The sequence below is a fragment of the Xyrauchen texanus genome, chromosome 8, assembly GCF_025860055.1.
Source record: "Xyrauchen texanus isolate HMW12.3.18 chromosome 8, RBS_HiC_50CHRs, whole genome shotgun sequence".
Lineage (NCBI taxonomy): Eukaryota > Metazoa > Chordata > Actinopteri > Cypriniformes > Catostomidae > Xyrauchen > Xyrauchen texanus.
The window spans coordinates 5437548-5452969 of NC_068283.1; the positions used below are offsets into that span (position 1 = coordinate 5437548).

The following is a 15422-nucleotide window of genomic DNA, read 5'->3' on the forward strand; positions in this document are numbered from 1 at the left end:
TGCCTTTAATATCAGCCTTTTGCAGTTTACTAATCACATATGACCATATTGCCATTTTGATGTTATTTTGATTAATTGTGCAGCCCTGAAAGATTGCCAAATAAGTCCGCTGACGCTTTCTTTATTAAACTTAATAAAAAAGTATTAGAATCATTGTGAAATTCAAGATATTGCTTAATTTTATATTGTCAGCAAAATCACCACCATTGTTTTGTAAATATTTGATATATCGCCCAGCCCTAATTGGTAGAAAAGTTCCTTATTATGGCGGTGCGATTCATTTTGTTAATTTGAATGTGTTATATTTTATATAATAAACCACACTGAATTAACACGCTTAATCAACATTGACGTAAATCAAAATCAGCAAGTTTGCATGCACTGCATACTTTAAAGTGATGGGATGGCACTATATTCTGTCTGTAGTCTACTACACAAACTCAAAGGGTGTGTCGGGCTTTTGATATCGTGTTTTCACACTTGGTTGGTTTGAGTGGTCTTAGTGCAACTCGCAATATGTGACTGAAAGAAATCGGCTCAGAGTGTTCAGATTCGCTAAACAAAAAGTATGTTTGCCGTTTAAAGAAGACACCAAAGGGGCCGTTCAGACTGAAAAAAGCTTAAATGCGGTGCAATGAATGGAACAGAATGCAGAGGTCTGAAGACATGTTTTTATCAGTTGAAGTCCTGATTAACTTGACACAGCTTCTAAAAAGCGTTGCGCTCCTCCATGAGACACTAACCAAAACAATGAAAAAATCACTTGCACCCCTTTGAGTTGGGTTGTACACGGAACATTTCATATGTGCCATATTTGAAAACACCAGCAGTTCTGGTCTTGTTCTCTGCTTGGGAATTAGGCAGAGCTCCAGCACCCGGACTTGTAAATGAAATGTTCCAGGTTTATTTATCCAGATGTGTTCTTCCAAATGACGTTCCCTTGTGTGAGCAAGTGTGTTTGAGAAAGGAACACTGTATGTGTTTGTGCTCTGTGACCATCTAAACTGCAGTTCTGCCTGTGCAATTCGCTGTCGTCTGTTATTTAATGTACCATAGCGTGCCAGCTGGTTGTAATGAAAAATTTGACATTGAAGTTGTGAATTAGCGCAGGGGATAGGTTGTGCTGTGTAAAACGTTTACAGGATGCAGACAGAAGTCTTTATCAAGTACTTTAAAAGTCTTCCCACTGGACAACATGCTTCTTTCCCATTATTAAGCTCTGGCTTATGGCCATTCAGTATTATGTGTTACAAAACCTGTAATTGCTCATACTGATAAAGGATGGCAAAAGTTGCTCACCTTTCTTACAAAATGCAACATGAAATCCTCGAGTTTGTAATGCAGATGAGCATTTTCGACCTGAGAAGACTGAATAGGCTACCACTATTGGATTTATAGTGCGGTGCTGTAGACACTGAAATATTTATTTTTAGTTTTGTTAGCCAATCTTTACAAAACAATCCTATTATAACCAAATAAGAAACATTTTAATTTAATTTTTTCGTTGTCACGAATTGTAACCTAACCAAATACTGCCTTATCAGTCAACTTTTTCACCCAAGGACGTGATGAGCTCTGCCTCTAGTGCACTTGTTTCATATGGTGATTACAGGAAGAAAATTCCACATACTTTGTTCTGTGTATTGGCATGTAAATACATTTTTAAATATATGCCAATATATTTGCAGTTACGCTACAGTGCAGATAAAGTGAGCACAGGGTGCTTTGTGTTTTCAAAGCATGTATTTATGGATCCACGCTGCAAAGTGCTGCAGAACAAGTGTTCTTGTTCACATACAACCCAAAATGTTTGTGAAGCACCCTGCTGTAAGCAATCAAGAAACTATAGGGACGTGACTGTTTTAGCACCATTTGTGACAACAAAATTAACATAAATTAGTCAAATGAGAATTCTCAATCTCATTCTCTCGCTCTCCTTGGAGTCATTTGCATAAGGTAAACATTGACCTGCCAAGTAACTGACTAGTCGGCTACTTTTTTTGGGCGGTTAGTAAAAGCGAGTAGTTGTGCAAGCCCTGCTCTGTATCAACTCGTAGCAACCGGTGAAAATGGTGGTTCTTGATCAGTGATTCTGAAGCTTAACAGTCTTCACTGCCTTAATACTTGTAGAGCTCATCACATGACTTCCCCAAGATGTCCGATTTTATCTTTGGAGTGACGCACATTCTCGTGCCATTTGTCTTGAAAGCAGCATTTCCTTTAACTGGACATTAGTGTCCTGAGAATAGAGTGGAATATACATTTATTTTGGCCACTGTTGAGTTCTTGTGAAAACTCACTCAGGTTGTTTTACAAGTTTCCACTGAAGAAAAAGTGGTTTTGAGGTGGAAAAAAGGTTTGAATTATCTCTTCTCTGGGAACTGATAACCGGCTTTTGGGTCCTCTTTTAAAAGAGGACAAAAAAAAACTAAGTGTGATTTTTATGACTTTTTGTTCTGTTATTGTTTTTTTTCCGCCTGTATGCGGATGGAAAACTGTAACAAAGTCCTTTTCAAGGCAAGTCAGTTCACTCTGCAGCTATCTTTGTAGCACTCATAGATATTTTTCTATGTAAACAAGCAGCATACAAGTGCAGCTCCTGTCTACTTGAATGGGGAAAGACAAATCTCCAAAACGGTTGGTCAAGATTGTTCAAAGAACATATTTCAAATCAGCAGTAAAATCTGACCGCTGGAATTATAAATTGTGCTTCTTTACCTCACAATAAAACCTCACTTTTCCCGGTTTGTATAGCTAATGCGTGTTCTCGAGTTGACTGACACATGATGTCTGTATCTTAAAGGTGATTGGCTCTTTTCCCTGTAAAGCAGGACTTCATTTTCTACATCCGTTGACCTTTTGGACGTTCCAATTTCTCCCATTCATTTGAATAGAAATGGTCCGTCTCTGCTAACATATCTACTGTAATATGACAGTGATTTCTGCTGGATGTGCATGATTATCGATTAATCACATCTTCGTTAAGCTTTAAATGTTCGACTTGTAAATACTTTAATCGAATATTTAAATTGTATGTTCCTTTGTGACTGCCTGCTGTGGACAACAATGAAGCTTCACTCACCTAAATCTTAATGCGTTGCTTGGCGCTGCGGATTCATTAAAGGAATAGTTCATCCAAAAAGAAAATACTGTCATTATTTAAAGGGATGGGATCACCTCAGATGAATACTTAAAATTTTAAGTAATCGATAGGGCTGTCACGATTTTGAAATTTGGCTGATGATTAATTGTCAAACAAATAATTGTGATTATGATGATTAATTGTCTGTTTTAGGGCTTTCATGATTAATTGTCATATTTCATATTTAACTTATAACAAAGATATACATCAAATAATAAAATAAGGCTAGATGATTTCCTTTTTTAGGCTTTAAAAACTTGTGAATGACATGAAAAATATGTTTTATATATCTAAACACTTTTGTTTTGGAACTTTTGGTATTTTATATTTTATATTTTCTATCAAAAATATTAAAACTACAAAAATTACACATGAATTTTTTTTTCTACATTTTTTCTCCCCAATATGATTAGATTGCTCTACTACAAAATTACTCAATGGCCATCTCTAATGTCCTCTACGCTATTCAGCAGCAACACACTTTTCACTGTCTGAAACTCTTCACTAGTTTCAGTGCAGTGTACTATGTATTACTATGAGAGGTGCTGAGGTATTATTATTCTGACAGGATGTGGCGTAAAGGACAGGATTTTCTCAGTTCCAAGTCCAGGATGTTTTGGTGGATTCCCTGCAATCCAATGCCTGTTTTCCAGATTGTAATGAGAATCCTGCCCCCATCTCTCTCTCTCTCTCTCTCTCTCTCTCTCTCACTCTGTCACTCAGGTTCAGTGATGCATTTAAAATCCACTTACAGCTTCTGTAGACCTGCTCATGCCGTTAACAGACATCGAGGCACCAGTTTCAGTCTTGGCCTCAGAAGGCACTTAAACAACAGCATACCTCATATCAAAATTTTCAATGTCACTCAAAATTAGAGCTCAACAAAATTCCACTTAAAAAATCTGCGGTGCAGTTTTTGCATAGTCGAACTACAGCTGTCTGTCCGTCCAAGTACACATGACACAATGCACGATTGAATATTTGAAGGACAAACATCAGCTGACGAACTGTTAAATGCATGTCATTGCACATCAACTGGACATTTTGGAGCAGGTGCACAACTGTGATGCCAATTGTGTTGCCAACACTGTTAAAATGTTACAAAAGCAGTATTGTTGGGGCCTGGGTAGCTCAGTGAGTATTGATGCTGACTATCACCGCTGGAGTTGTGAGTTCAAGTCCAGGGCATGCTAAATGTGGCTCCTGCAAGCTCTCCTAAGCAACCAAATTGGCCCGGTTGCTAGGGAGGGTAGAATCGCATGGGGTAACCTCCTCATGGTCATGATTAAGTGGTTATCGCTCTTAATGGGGCGTGTGGTAAGTTGTGCGTGGACTGCGGAGTTTAGCAAGAGCCTGCACATGCTGTGAGTCTCTGCGGTGTCATGCACAACGAGTCTCATGATAAGATGCAAGGATTGACTGTCTCAGAATCGGAGGCAACGGAGACTTGTCCTCCGCCACCCAAATTGTTCACCTTTCTCTCTCTGACTGGACTGCGTCATCACCGAAAACTACTGTGGTTGGCGCAAGCTACTTGTGGAATGTGGTTCTTATAATCTTTAAACAATTAGGGGGGGTTTATGGTTGAAATCTTTAATCGCACACTGTGCTCGTAAATAATTTTTCCGGTTCGCACATATCTATTTTTAGGTGCAAATGCGAGTTAAATACTCGAACTGTAGAGCCCTGAACATCTAACCTTGATGTCTTACCTTGACTTCAGATTAAATGTAATCAATTGTGCAGCTCATGGATGTCTCAGGGGTCCAAGTGTGCCGTCCAAGTGTTTTTGATGATTTCTTTTCATCATCTAAGCACATGTAATACAATAAGCAACGATGAGACTTTTCGGCACAAGAGTGAATCTGCACAGCATTTAAAAGATGTAACTGTATATAATGCTAGAATATAATGGACAATTATGCTAAGGGTCCTGATTAAGGTTGAAATGATTAGTCGATATTATCGACAACGGCGACAATAAATTTTTTTCTTAAATAGCACTTTTTGCTAAGTTTTACAAGTAACAGTTTTGCATGTGCTGAAAGTAGTAGTAGTAGAAATAATAATAATACAAAAATCAAACTTAACTTTTCAAGATTCGGGCTCTGTTTAAAGTTTTGTGAGAGTATTAACCTTATTCAGCCCCACCCCTTTTCCACGCTCCGTTCTTCCGAATTTTGTCATCTAACTTCCTGTTTGTATTGAAGCTTCTGAGAAGAGTCAATCAAAATGGATTACGTGTGGGAGCACGTAAAGTATTTTTCACCAAGAGTTGTTGGTCTGAGTCTGCAGAACACCTTTACTTCCTGAAAATGCTCTTGAGGTGTTTTATTTGTCACTCTAAATGTTTTTTATTTCCTATACACACAGAGGTAAATTGGACCTGGCAGATCATATTCAGACAGTTGTGATACTCTGCACTTTTTCATAATACAATTTAAGTGGAGTCAGAGTGAGTCTTGTTCAATTTCTTGCTATGCCGTCCCTTGTGTGGGGTGGTTTGAGGTTGGTTCTCCACTGCAACAAAATCAGAATTCTCTCGTAAACCGTGCATGCAATGACCTTTTTTGTGGTCTGCTATGTCCTGAGGCCTTGTAAATGATCAAGTCTCATGCTCTGTCTCTGTGCTGTTTTGCCCAGGGATGAATCTGTACTTCTGTTCAAGTGACTCAGTCAGTACTCTCTCAGTTTCACAGTGTGGAATACATCACTTTGAGGATGCTGACACTAAGTACGAGTGCAATGAGAATGTTGATTTGTGTACAGCCTCCAGAGGTGATGTGAGTGATGCACCGATACTTTTAACTTTGTCGTGTCTGGTGCTGTGCTCATAGTCATTAATATACTTTGCAGGATATAAATACTACCATACCTAAAATCGATACCTTACAGCATTCAGACAACATCTGTTTTTGAGTTCTGTGAAGTGTCCCGATTTAAGGGGGAGATTGGAACAGCACCCGGCTGATGCAGCTAGATTATAACGTGGTTGCTCGTGACATATTGAATCATAATATATGTCACTGTGCATTTCTTATCATGAAGAAAATTTACTGCACTCGCAGAATTATAACCAAGTGGAAAAAATACACTTATATTTAAGATACATTCTCTTAAAGCAAATAGTCTAATATATATATTATGTTGCTTCTCAAGTAAATGTATCTTGTTAAGGATTTTTAGACATTTTTTTATGGAAAACAAGACAAAAACACTTGATAACAATATCTTTTTTTTGCAGCGAGTTTCTTTACTGAATTAATCTATGTAATTTAAGAGCTAATGATTAATCGTTGTAATGACTCATACGTCATTAATATGCTTTGTGTTTGTGATTCCAGGAGCTCTTACAGTGGGACTGGTGCGTCAATGTCAGACCATTCATGGACGAGACCGAACCTGCATTCCCCCACGACTTCCACCAGAGTGGGTCACCACACTCTTCTTCATCATCATGGGCATCATCTCCCTCACGGTCACTTGCGGACTGCTGGTGGCCTCTCATTGGCGCAGAGAAGCCACGAAGTATGCAAGATGGATTGCGTTCACAGGAAGTGAGTGAACACGCTTATTCGCGGCATTAAGTCTGCACAAAATTGAGGGTTATTCTGGCCAAGAATCACCCATTTAGCACTCAAGAGACTAAAGGCCCATTCACACCAAGAACGATAACCATAACATTTTTTAAATAGTTCTAACTGTCAGTGAATATCGGAGTCCACAACTATAATTATAACGACACAGAGGAACGATATCGTTCGGATCACTTTTAGGGCGTTTTATTTATTTTTTCAGCTTATGAGCGATTTAAAAACATTGACAGCACTCATCTTCAAAATAACCCATTTCATCACCAGATCGCCACTTATAACATGCAAACTAATTGGAAACTCCAGCTCAAGAACCGGTCAAATGACCTCAGGTATCCAGCGCTAATGTCGACAACATTGTCTTGTCTCCTTTGAAGTTGTATGTGGCTGTTTTTCTTTTGGTTTCTATGTGAAACGTGGAGCAGAAGCAGTTCATCTACATCCATTTTCTTGACTGTGAACATAACTGTAGCACGCACTTAGAATACTGTAAACAGAAAGTTATCGTCCGATGGTGTGGACCCTAATATGGTTATCATTACGGTTATCATTATATTTATCTTTCTTGGTCTAAACAGGCCTTAAGGCTGTCAAATTAATCTAATTTAAGTAAAAAAATCGCCCTACTCATAGAAGTTTTAGAGTGTGAGCCAATCTCGCGATTTCAGCCTGCACTAGCCATTTTTGTGTGCAATATGCACCGGTCGGTCACTGAACAGACTGGGATTCCAATGGCCTTACCATCTGAGACTTAGACTAGGAGTTGACTATCGTCAAATAGCTTCTTCGTTTCTCAGCTGGAGATTCATGTTTCCATCTCCCCACTCCATTTCCCCTCTCTGTCTGCATCATTTTCTCAGAATAACACAGTTCTCCACTCTGGCCTCCCCCTCAGAAAGCAGCTGGGCACTGCTCCTCTCAGTAACATTGCCTTTACCCTATCAAATGAGGTATCTGTTCTCAACTGTGGGGAGTGTATAATACCAACCAATTTAAACGCACGTACACAAACAGGCAGTGAGATAGATGATCTGTGTGGTTTGGGGTTTTGAATGGAGCTGTCGAGGTGTTGTGTCTGATGAGCATATGTGCAGCATCTGTTGTTGTGTTTGCTCACCGGAGACAATTAACTTCTCTCTTTTTCAAGCTAGTTTAGACCCTTTGTCTCTTCTGTAAAAAACATCTTAAATTTGATCTTTCTCTCAGGATGAAAATGAATCAACTTTTACAGTGTTTATTGTTTTGGGTGTATATCGAGAAATTCCGATAGTTGAGGTCAACATAAAACAACTATTTTACTTGCCCAATCTGCTATATTGCACAGTGAAAATTGGAGAATGTAGTGCTTGACAAGGGGTGGAACGATTGATTGTCCACCGATCTAAATTGGACGATATTCCTTTAAATCCTGGTATCGACTGATTGCTCCTTAATTCAAGGTCAATTTTTTTTATAGCTTCATTCATCAGTTTAAAAGACATTTGAGACCAAGATAAATATAAATCATATATCAGTCAAAAGTTTTACAAATGTAATATTAGTACTTCATCTGGAAACACGACATTACCGAGGTGAGTCTGAGAACACTTAATCTGCATCAAAATAAAGCATATGATGTCTGCTGTCTGCTATTGCAGTTTGCCACACTTCTAAAGCATGTGTGCCTCGTGGAGGGTTAAACTGCAAAGAATTTAATACAACCAACTTAATTAGACATCTTAAAATGCATCATACTGCAGAGCACATGGAATTCACGAAGCTGACTGAATGCAAAAAGACAGCACAGAATGAAACTGCCACAAATCCAGTAAGCCAAAGCACACTGGTTGTGCACATGCTAAAATTCAGCAATGACAGCAAGAAAGCTAAAGAGAATAAGGGCTGAACTCATAAATTGTTATAGTTCTCGATGACCAGCCATTTTTGGTGGTCGAGGACCGACATTTCAAGAGACTCATGGCACACATCAAACCCCGTTACTCATTCCCCAGCAGGAAGTCTTTTTCTGATGTCTTCCTGCCAGAACTATACAACAAGGTGTACTCACACGTTGATGCTCTCCTGCATGACGAAGTGAGATCCATAAGCTTCGCAACTTAGTCTGGAGCTTGGACGTCAGTCCAACAACAACGCTCAGTTTTACAACGAAGCGGATTGGCATTAACTTTGAACTCCACTCGGTAATCCTGCATGCTCAAGAGCTCCCTGGATCCCACACAGTTCCCGTTCTGACTGCGGACTTCGAAAGGGTGCTTCAAAAGTGGAATATACCCATAAGTACACTTCATGTCATAACTATGACAAGGGATAATGCCAAAATTATTGTAAAAGCGATACAAGATGCAGACGTTCTATGTCTGTCCTACGTGGCGCATACACTCCAACTGGCAGTAAATGATGGTGTTCTCTCTCATCGCTCTGTGAATTGCTGCTTACGTGGCTGCAACATTCACTTCCTACCAGTGGGGCCTTATAGACAATATCATACACCTGCTTATCCCATTTGAGGAGCTGACTAGAGAAATACTTTTGTCGACAGCTTCCACAGCAGATGTTTATCCTGCCATAACTGAGATGCATTCTTTCAAACACAAAACCATTACTTGAAAACCTCAAGATTCCAGCAGATAGAAATGGAACCCCTTTACTGCATGGCTGTAATTCTTGACCCACAGTAAGAAATATTTTTTTTCCATCCAAGCTAATTAATTGATACATTAATGAACAAAGTAATTAATTAATAAATATTGGCAAAAATCATTGATCTCACGATGATCTCAAGACCGCAATCACCGATGTCCAAGATATGCTGGGAAGCACAACTGGTCCCTTTACTAAAAACAATGATTAAGTTCATTATCATCAATGTTTGAAGAAATATTGGAGGAGAATGAAACTGATCAAGAAAGTAGCACCCCTGGCTCTGTTCAGATGCACAGTTACTTGTCGGAAGCACCCATTTTGTCAGGATAAGAGTGCGTTGGCATACTGGTGAGGAAATAAAGAGCACTTTCTGGTTCTTGCAGAATAATTTTCTTTTTGTGTTTTAGGCATCTCCTGTGATATGTAGGCCTACTACCCATGTTACAGTGTTTAACAATATCAGTGTTATTTGACTGACAAAAGCCATATTTAACAACAATCTGTTTTCTAAAACTTTTTTCGATAAATGTTGTAGTTACTCTAAATGGAAATTGGTTTCTATAATATATTACAGTTTGGTTCATTTGGCTACAGAAAATGGCTTGAAGTAAATTAAAAGTAAAAAATAAAGAATATCGGAATCGGCAGCTCACAGTGTTAACAAATCGTTTACCGTATCGGCCTCACATTTGCTGATTGGTGCACCAATATGTGTGACTTTATTATCCAGAACAATTTCCATTAAATTCCTGCATTATGGATGTGACATTTCCAGTGAAAACGTTAAATTTAGCTTAACATATGAATTACTCATTGCCAGTATATTGAGCCATTTGTTCTCTGAAGATAAAATCCAGAAATCTGGGGGGGAAATGTATACAGTACAATAGCGCTTCATGGTTAATCAAAATAAAATCGAAATCGCAATATGACCGTGTGCGATTTATTAAACCGCATAGGGCTGATTTAATTAAACACATTAATTGTCTGCTCATTTCAAAGTTTATGTTTGCTGTCCTATCCTGTCTGTATTAGTTCATTATTACAGTGTTTTCAAAGCGGTTCTATGCTTCACAACACTATCTAGTGCTCAGAGTACCAGTGTCACGAACACGGGTGAAGGCGCCTCCTCCTCGAGCCTCTGGAGATCGCATTCACCTGAGTACTGATTACTCGCCCAGCTGTTGCTTATTACCCCACTCTATTTAACCACGTCTGTTTGTTCCCTCTTTGCGAAGTCTTGTTTAGCCCTGGCGACATTTCCAAGCAACTTAGATACCTCTCTAGTTTCCCTGTGTACCGACCTAGCTGTTCCCCATTCCAGTTTGTTTGCTCCCTGCCCAGTTACTCTAGCCTGTTTACCTACCACGATTGATATCCGCCTGCCCCGATCTCTAGCCTGTTCTTGTTTACGCCTCAGCCTCTCTGCCTCACTCTGTTTGCCTGTCCTAAACCATTGCCTGTACGACCTGAGTTTACTGCCCAATAAAACCGCATATGGATCCAAACCAACCTGAGTCTTCATTACAGAAGACTTCGCCACCCATCGATCCAACGGTGATCACACGCCTGTCGGAGGAACTCTCGGCGCAGGCTAACCAGCTCTCCGCGCAACAGCACCAGCTCGGGCGCCTCGCTTCTGCCATCGAGGAGATAATGCGCACCGTCCAGGCAGCACTCCAACCAGCACCGGCTTCCGCGTCCGCACCCGCGGCTCCTCAAGCTAGCCAAGCGTCAGCCGGCGACCCACTTCCCCAAGCCGCTGCCAGTCCGCGACTCGCCTTACCGGAAAAATTCGACGGCACGCCCTCGAAGTGCAGAGGCTTCGTCATGCAGTGCTCTGTTTTCCTCGCGCAGCTACCGACGATATACCCGACTGATCAGAGCAAGATTCTCTTCATCAGCTCCGTGCTGACGGGCCGCGCTCTCGACTGGGCGACCGCGGTTTGGCACAACCAAGGCTTCACTCACTTTACCTTTGACTCTTTCATGCAGAGCCTGATCGACGTCTTCGGTCACCCCGAATGCGGCAAGAGCGCTGGTGAGCAACTCCTGGCACTCCCCCAGGGAAATCACACAGCAGCAGATTACGCTCTCACCTTCCGCACAATTGCAACGCAAACCGGCTGGCTTGAATGCACCCTCAAACTCCTCTTCCGTCAGGGGCTGAGTACGGATCTGCAGTCTGAGCTGGCGTGTCGTGATGAGGGGACCTCTTTGGAACAATTCATCTCGCTGGCTATCCGAGTCGACAACCTCATCCGTTCCCGACGACCAGCGAGGTGGCTCCCGCAGCCCGCTCCGGCACCCCAGCGCCAAGCGGCCCCGGAACCCAGGTAGACCGCGCCCACCTCACTCCGGAGGAGAGAGAACGCCGCCTCTCCAACCGCCTCTGCCTCTACTGTGGCCAGGCCGGGCACATCCGCTCCAACTGCCCGATGCGTCCGCCTGAGCGACAACAACCTGGGGTGAGTTTGCTCCTCTCTTCCACCCTAACCAGTTCCAGCTTGAAGGTGCCCGTTTTACTCTGTTACCGATCATCTAGCTTAAAGGCCCACGCCATGATTGACTCTGGTGCGGCTGGTAACTTCATTGATGAGAACTTTTGTAAGCAACATGGTATTCCCCTGACTGTATGTGAACCTCCCTTGGCAGTGGCGGCCCTAGACGGACGTCCCCTGGGTACCGGTCGAGTGTGCAACACCACTACCGACATCCGCCTGCAGGTGGGTGTGCTGCACACCGAGACCATCCGTCTGCACCTCGTCACCTCCCCTCACCACCCGGTAATCCTCGGCCTCCCCTGGCTCCGTCTTCACGACCCACGGATCTCCTGGCGGCACAGTCAAATCACACAGTGGGGCACTGACTGCTCGGCGAGGTGTCTGAAAACAGTCCTCCCCGTGACCGTGGGAACCACCAACCTCCTGAAAGCGTCGGACGTCTCCGCTCAGATACCCCCCGTGTACGCTGACCTAAGCGAGGCCTTCAGCAAGGCCAACGCCTCCTTACTTCCGCCTCACCGACCTAGCGACTGTGCCATTGAACTCAAGCCGGGAGCTACACCACCCCTAGGCCGAGTCTTCCCCCTGTCTGAACCCGAGTCCTTAGCCATGAGGTCCTACGTCGAGGAGGAGCTGGCCAAGGGGTTCATCCGGCCCTCCACGTCCCCAGCAGCTGCTGGATTCTTCTTCGTGGGCAAGAAGGACGGCTCCCTTCGCCCGTGCATCGACTACCGCGGCCTCAATGACGTCACCATAAAATTCAGATACCCCCTGCCACTCGTGCCCGCTGCTCTGGAGCAACTAAGGAGCACGAATTTTACTCCAAGCTGGACCTGCGCTCCACCTACAACCTGGTGCGTATTCGGGAGGGAGGTGAGTGGAAGACCGCCTTTTCCACCACCTGCGGCCATTACGAATATCTGGTGATGCCGTTCGGCTTATCCAACAGTCCCTCGGTGTTCCAGTCCTTCGTCAATGATGTGTTCAGAGACCTGCTCAACCGTTGTCTGATTGTTTACATCGACGACATTCTGATCTACTCTAACTCTCTTGAGGAACACATCACTCACGTCCGTACCGTCCTCAAGCCCTTGATACAGCACCAGTTGTACGCTAAGGCCGAGAAGTGTGAGTTCCACCAGAAGTCGGTAGCCTTCCTGGGGTACGTCATCAGCCCAGACGGAGTGGCCATGGACGAACGCAAGGTGCGAGCCATCCTGGAATGGCCTCAACCGGCCACGGTGAAGGAGCTCCAACGCTTCCTAGGGTTCGCGAATTTCTACCGCCGGTTCATCCACAACTTCAGCACAGTTGCCTCCCCTCTCACCGCCATGCTGAAGAAAGGTAGAACCAAACTCCACTGGCCGGTTGAAGCCCTCCAGGCCTTTGCCCAACTCAAGGAACGCTTCACCTCTGCGCCCATCCTGCACCACCCCAATCCTGACCTCCCCTTCGTGGTAGAGGTGGACGCCTCGAACACTGGAATTGGAGCCATCCTCTCCCAGCGCCAAGGTAACCCACCCAAGCTGTTTCCCTGTGCCTACTACTCCCGCAAACTCTCCCCCGCCGAGCGAAACTATGATGTCGGCAACCGGGAGCTCCTGGCCATGAAAGCAGCCCTGGAGGAATGGCGTCACTGGCTGGAGGGGGCCAGGCAACCATTCCAGGTCTTGACGGACCACCGCAATCTTGAGTACCTCCGCTCCGCCAAGAGGCTCAACCCCAGACAGGCCCGATGGGCCCTGTTCTTCACCCGCTTCGACTTCAACATCTCCTACCTGCCGGGCTCCAAGAACACCAAGGCCGACTCCCTCTCACGTCAACATGAGGCCACAGTGCAAAACACCACTGCCGAACCCATTGTCTCGCCCGCGCTCTTCCTAGCCCCCGTCCAGTGGGACCTCATGTCAGACATCTCCCAGGCTCAGGTCTCAGTCCCACCTCCTCCTGAGTGCCCTACCGAACGCACCTTTGTACCCCCCAGCCTCCGGGAGAGGGTACTCCGCTGGGTGCCATCTCAGCTACCACCCGTCTCCTGAGTAACCGCTTCTGGTGGGGGACCCTACCCGAGGACACTGCTGACTTCGTCAAAAGGTGCCCAGCCTGCAACCTAGCAAAGTCCCCAAAAGAACCACCGGCCGGACTGCTCCAACCTCTCCCCATTCCACATCGTCCCTGGTCACATATCGCTGTGGACTTCGTAACCGACCTACCCAACACCCAGGGACACACCACCATCCTCACGGTCGTAGACCGGTTCTCCAAGGCTTGTCGCCTGATACCCCTGCCCAAGCTACCCACCGCCCTCGAAACCGCCGAACACCTGTTCCAGTGCGTGTTCCGCTTCTACGGTCTGCCTGAAGAAATAGTCTCGGACCGGGGGCCCCAGTTCACCTCCAGGGTCTGGAAGGCCTTCTGCCGTCTCCTGGACATCAACCTCTGCCTCACCTCCGGCTACCACCCCCAGTCCAATGGGCAGACGAAGAGACTGAACCAAGAGATCGTCAGGTTCTTACGCACGTACTGTCACCACAATCAGTCAGACTGGAGTAGATTCCTTCCATGGGCCGAGTACGCCCAGAACTCCTTACTCAAACCATCCACCAAACTGACCCCCTTCCAATGCATCCTGGGGTACCAGCCCCCTCTCTTCCCTTGGTCCGGAGAACCCTCGGAAGTCCCCGCCGTTAACGACTGGCTGCAGCGCAGCGAGACAGTACACTGTCCACCTACAGCGGGCCGTGGACCGTACTAAGTCGCAAGTAGACCGTCGCTGCCGTCCCGGGCCCGACTACGCCCCGGGCCAGTGGGTTTGGCTCTCCACCCGAGACTTCCGGCTCCGCCAGCCTTGCCGAAAGCTCAGTCCTAGGTATGTGGGCCCCTTTAGAATCCTTAGGAAGATTAACCCTGTTACTTTCCGTCTTGAGCTCCCCACTAATTACCGAATCTCTCCCTCTTTTCATGTCTCCCTGTTGAAACTGGCCGTTGACCCGGGGGCCGAAGAGGAGGCCACTCTCAGACCCCCTCCCCTGATCGCGGGCGGCGAGGAAGCCTTCCTGGTGTGAAGGCTGCTCGACTCCAGGCGCCACCGAGGTCATTTGCAGTACCTGGTTGACTGGGAGGGGTACGGCCCGGAAGAAAGGTCCTGGGTCAGCACCAACGATATCCTCGACCCAAATCTCATCACAGAGTTCCACCGGACCAACCCGGAGAGACCGGCCCCTCGACCTCGGGGAAGACCTCGGCGCGGGTCGCATCTTCGCGTCAGGAGCCGCTCACAGGAGGGGGGCTCTGTCACGGGTGAAGGCGCCTCCTCCTCGAGCCTCCGGAGATCGCATTCACCCGAGTACTGATTACTCGCCCAGCTGTTGCTTATTACCCCACTCTATTTAACCACGTCTGTTTGATCCCTCTTTGCGAAGTCTTGTTTAGCCCCGGCGACATGTCCAAGCAACTTAGATACCTCTCTAGTTTCCCTGTGTACCGACCTAGCTGTTCCCCGTTCCAGTTTGTTTGCTCCCTGCCCAGTTACTCTAGCCT

The 15422-nt window shown here is 45.1% G+C and overlaps 1 protein-coding gene across 1 annotated transcript in view; it reads left to right on the forward strand.

The window, feature by feature from the left end:
- The window catches only part of LOC127647548 (uncharacterized protein C16orf52 homolog B), a 45490-nt gene that overhangs the window by 16528 nt on the left and 13540 nt on the right, over positions 1-15422 (forward strand). Inside the window, exon 2 of the mRNA XM_052131841.1 lies at positions 6487-6699. Coding sequence (XP_051987801.1) covers positions 6487-6699 — 213 coding nt within the window. The remainder of the gene's footprint in view (positions 1-6486; positions 6700-15422) is intronic.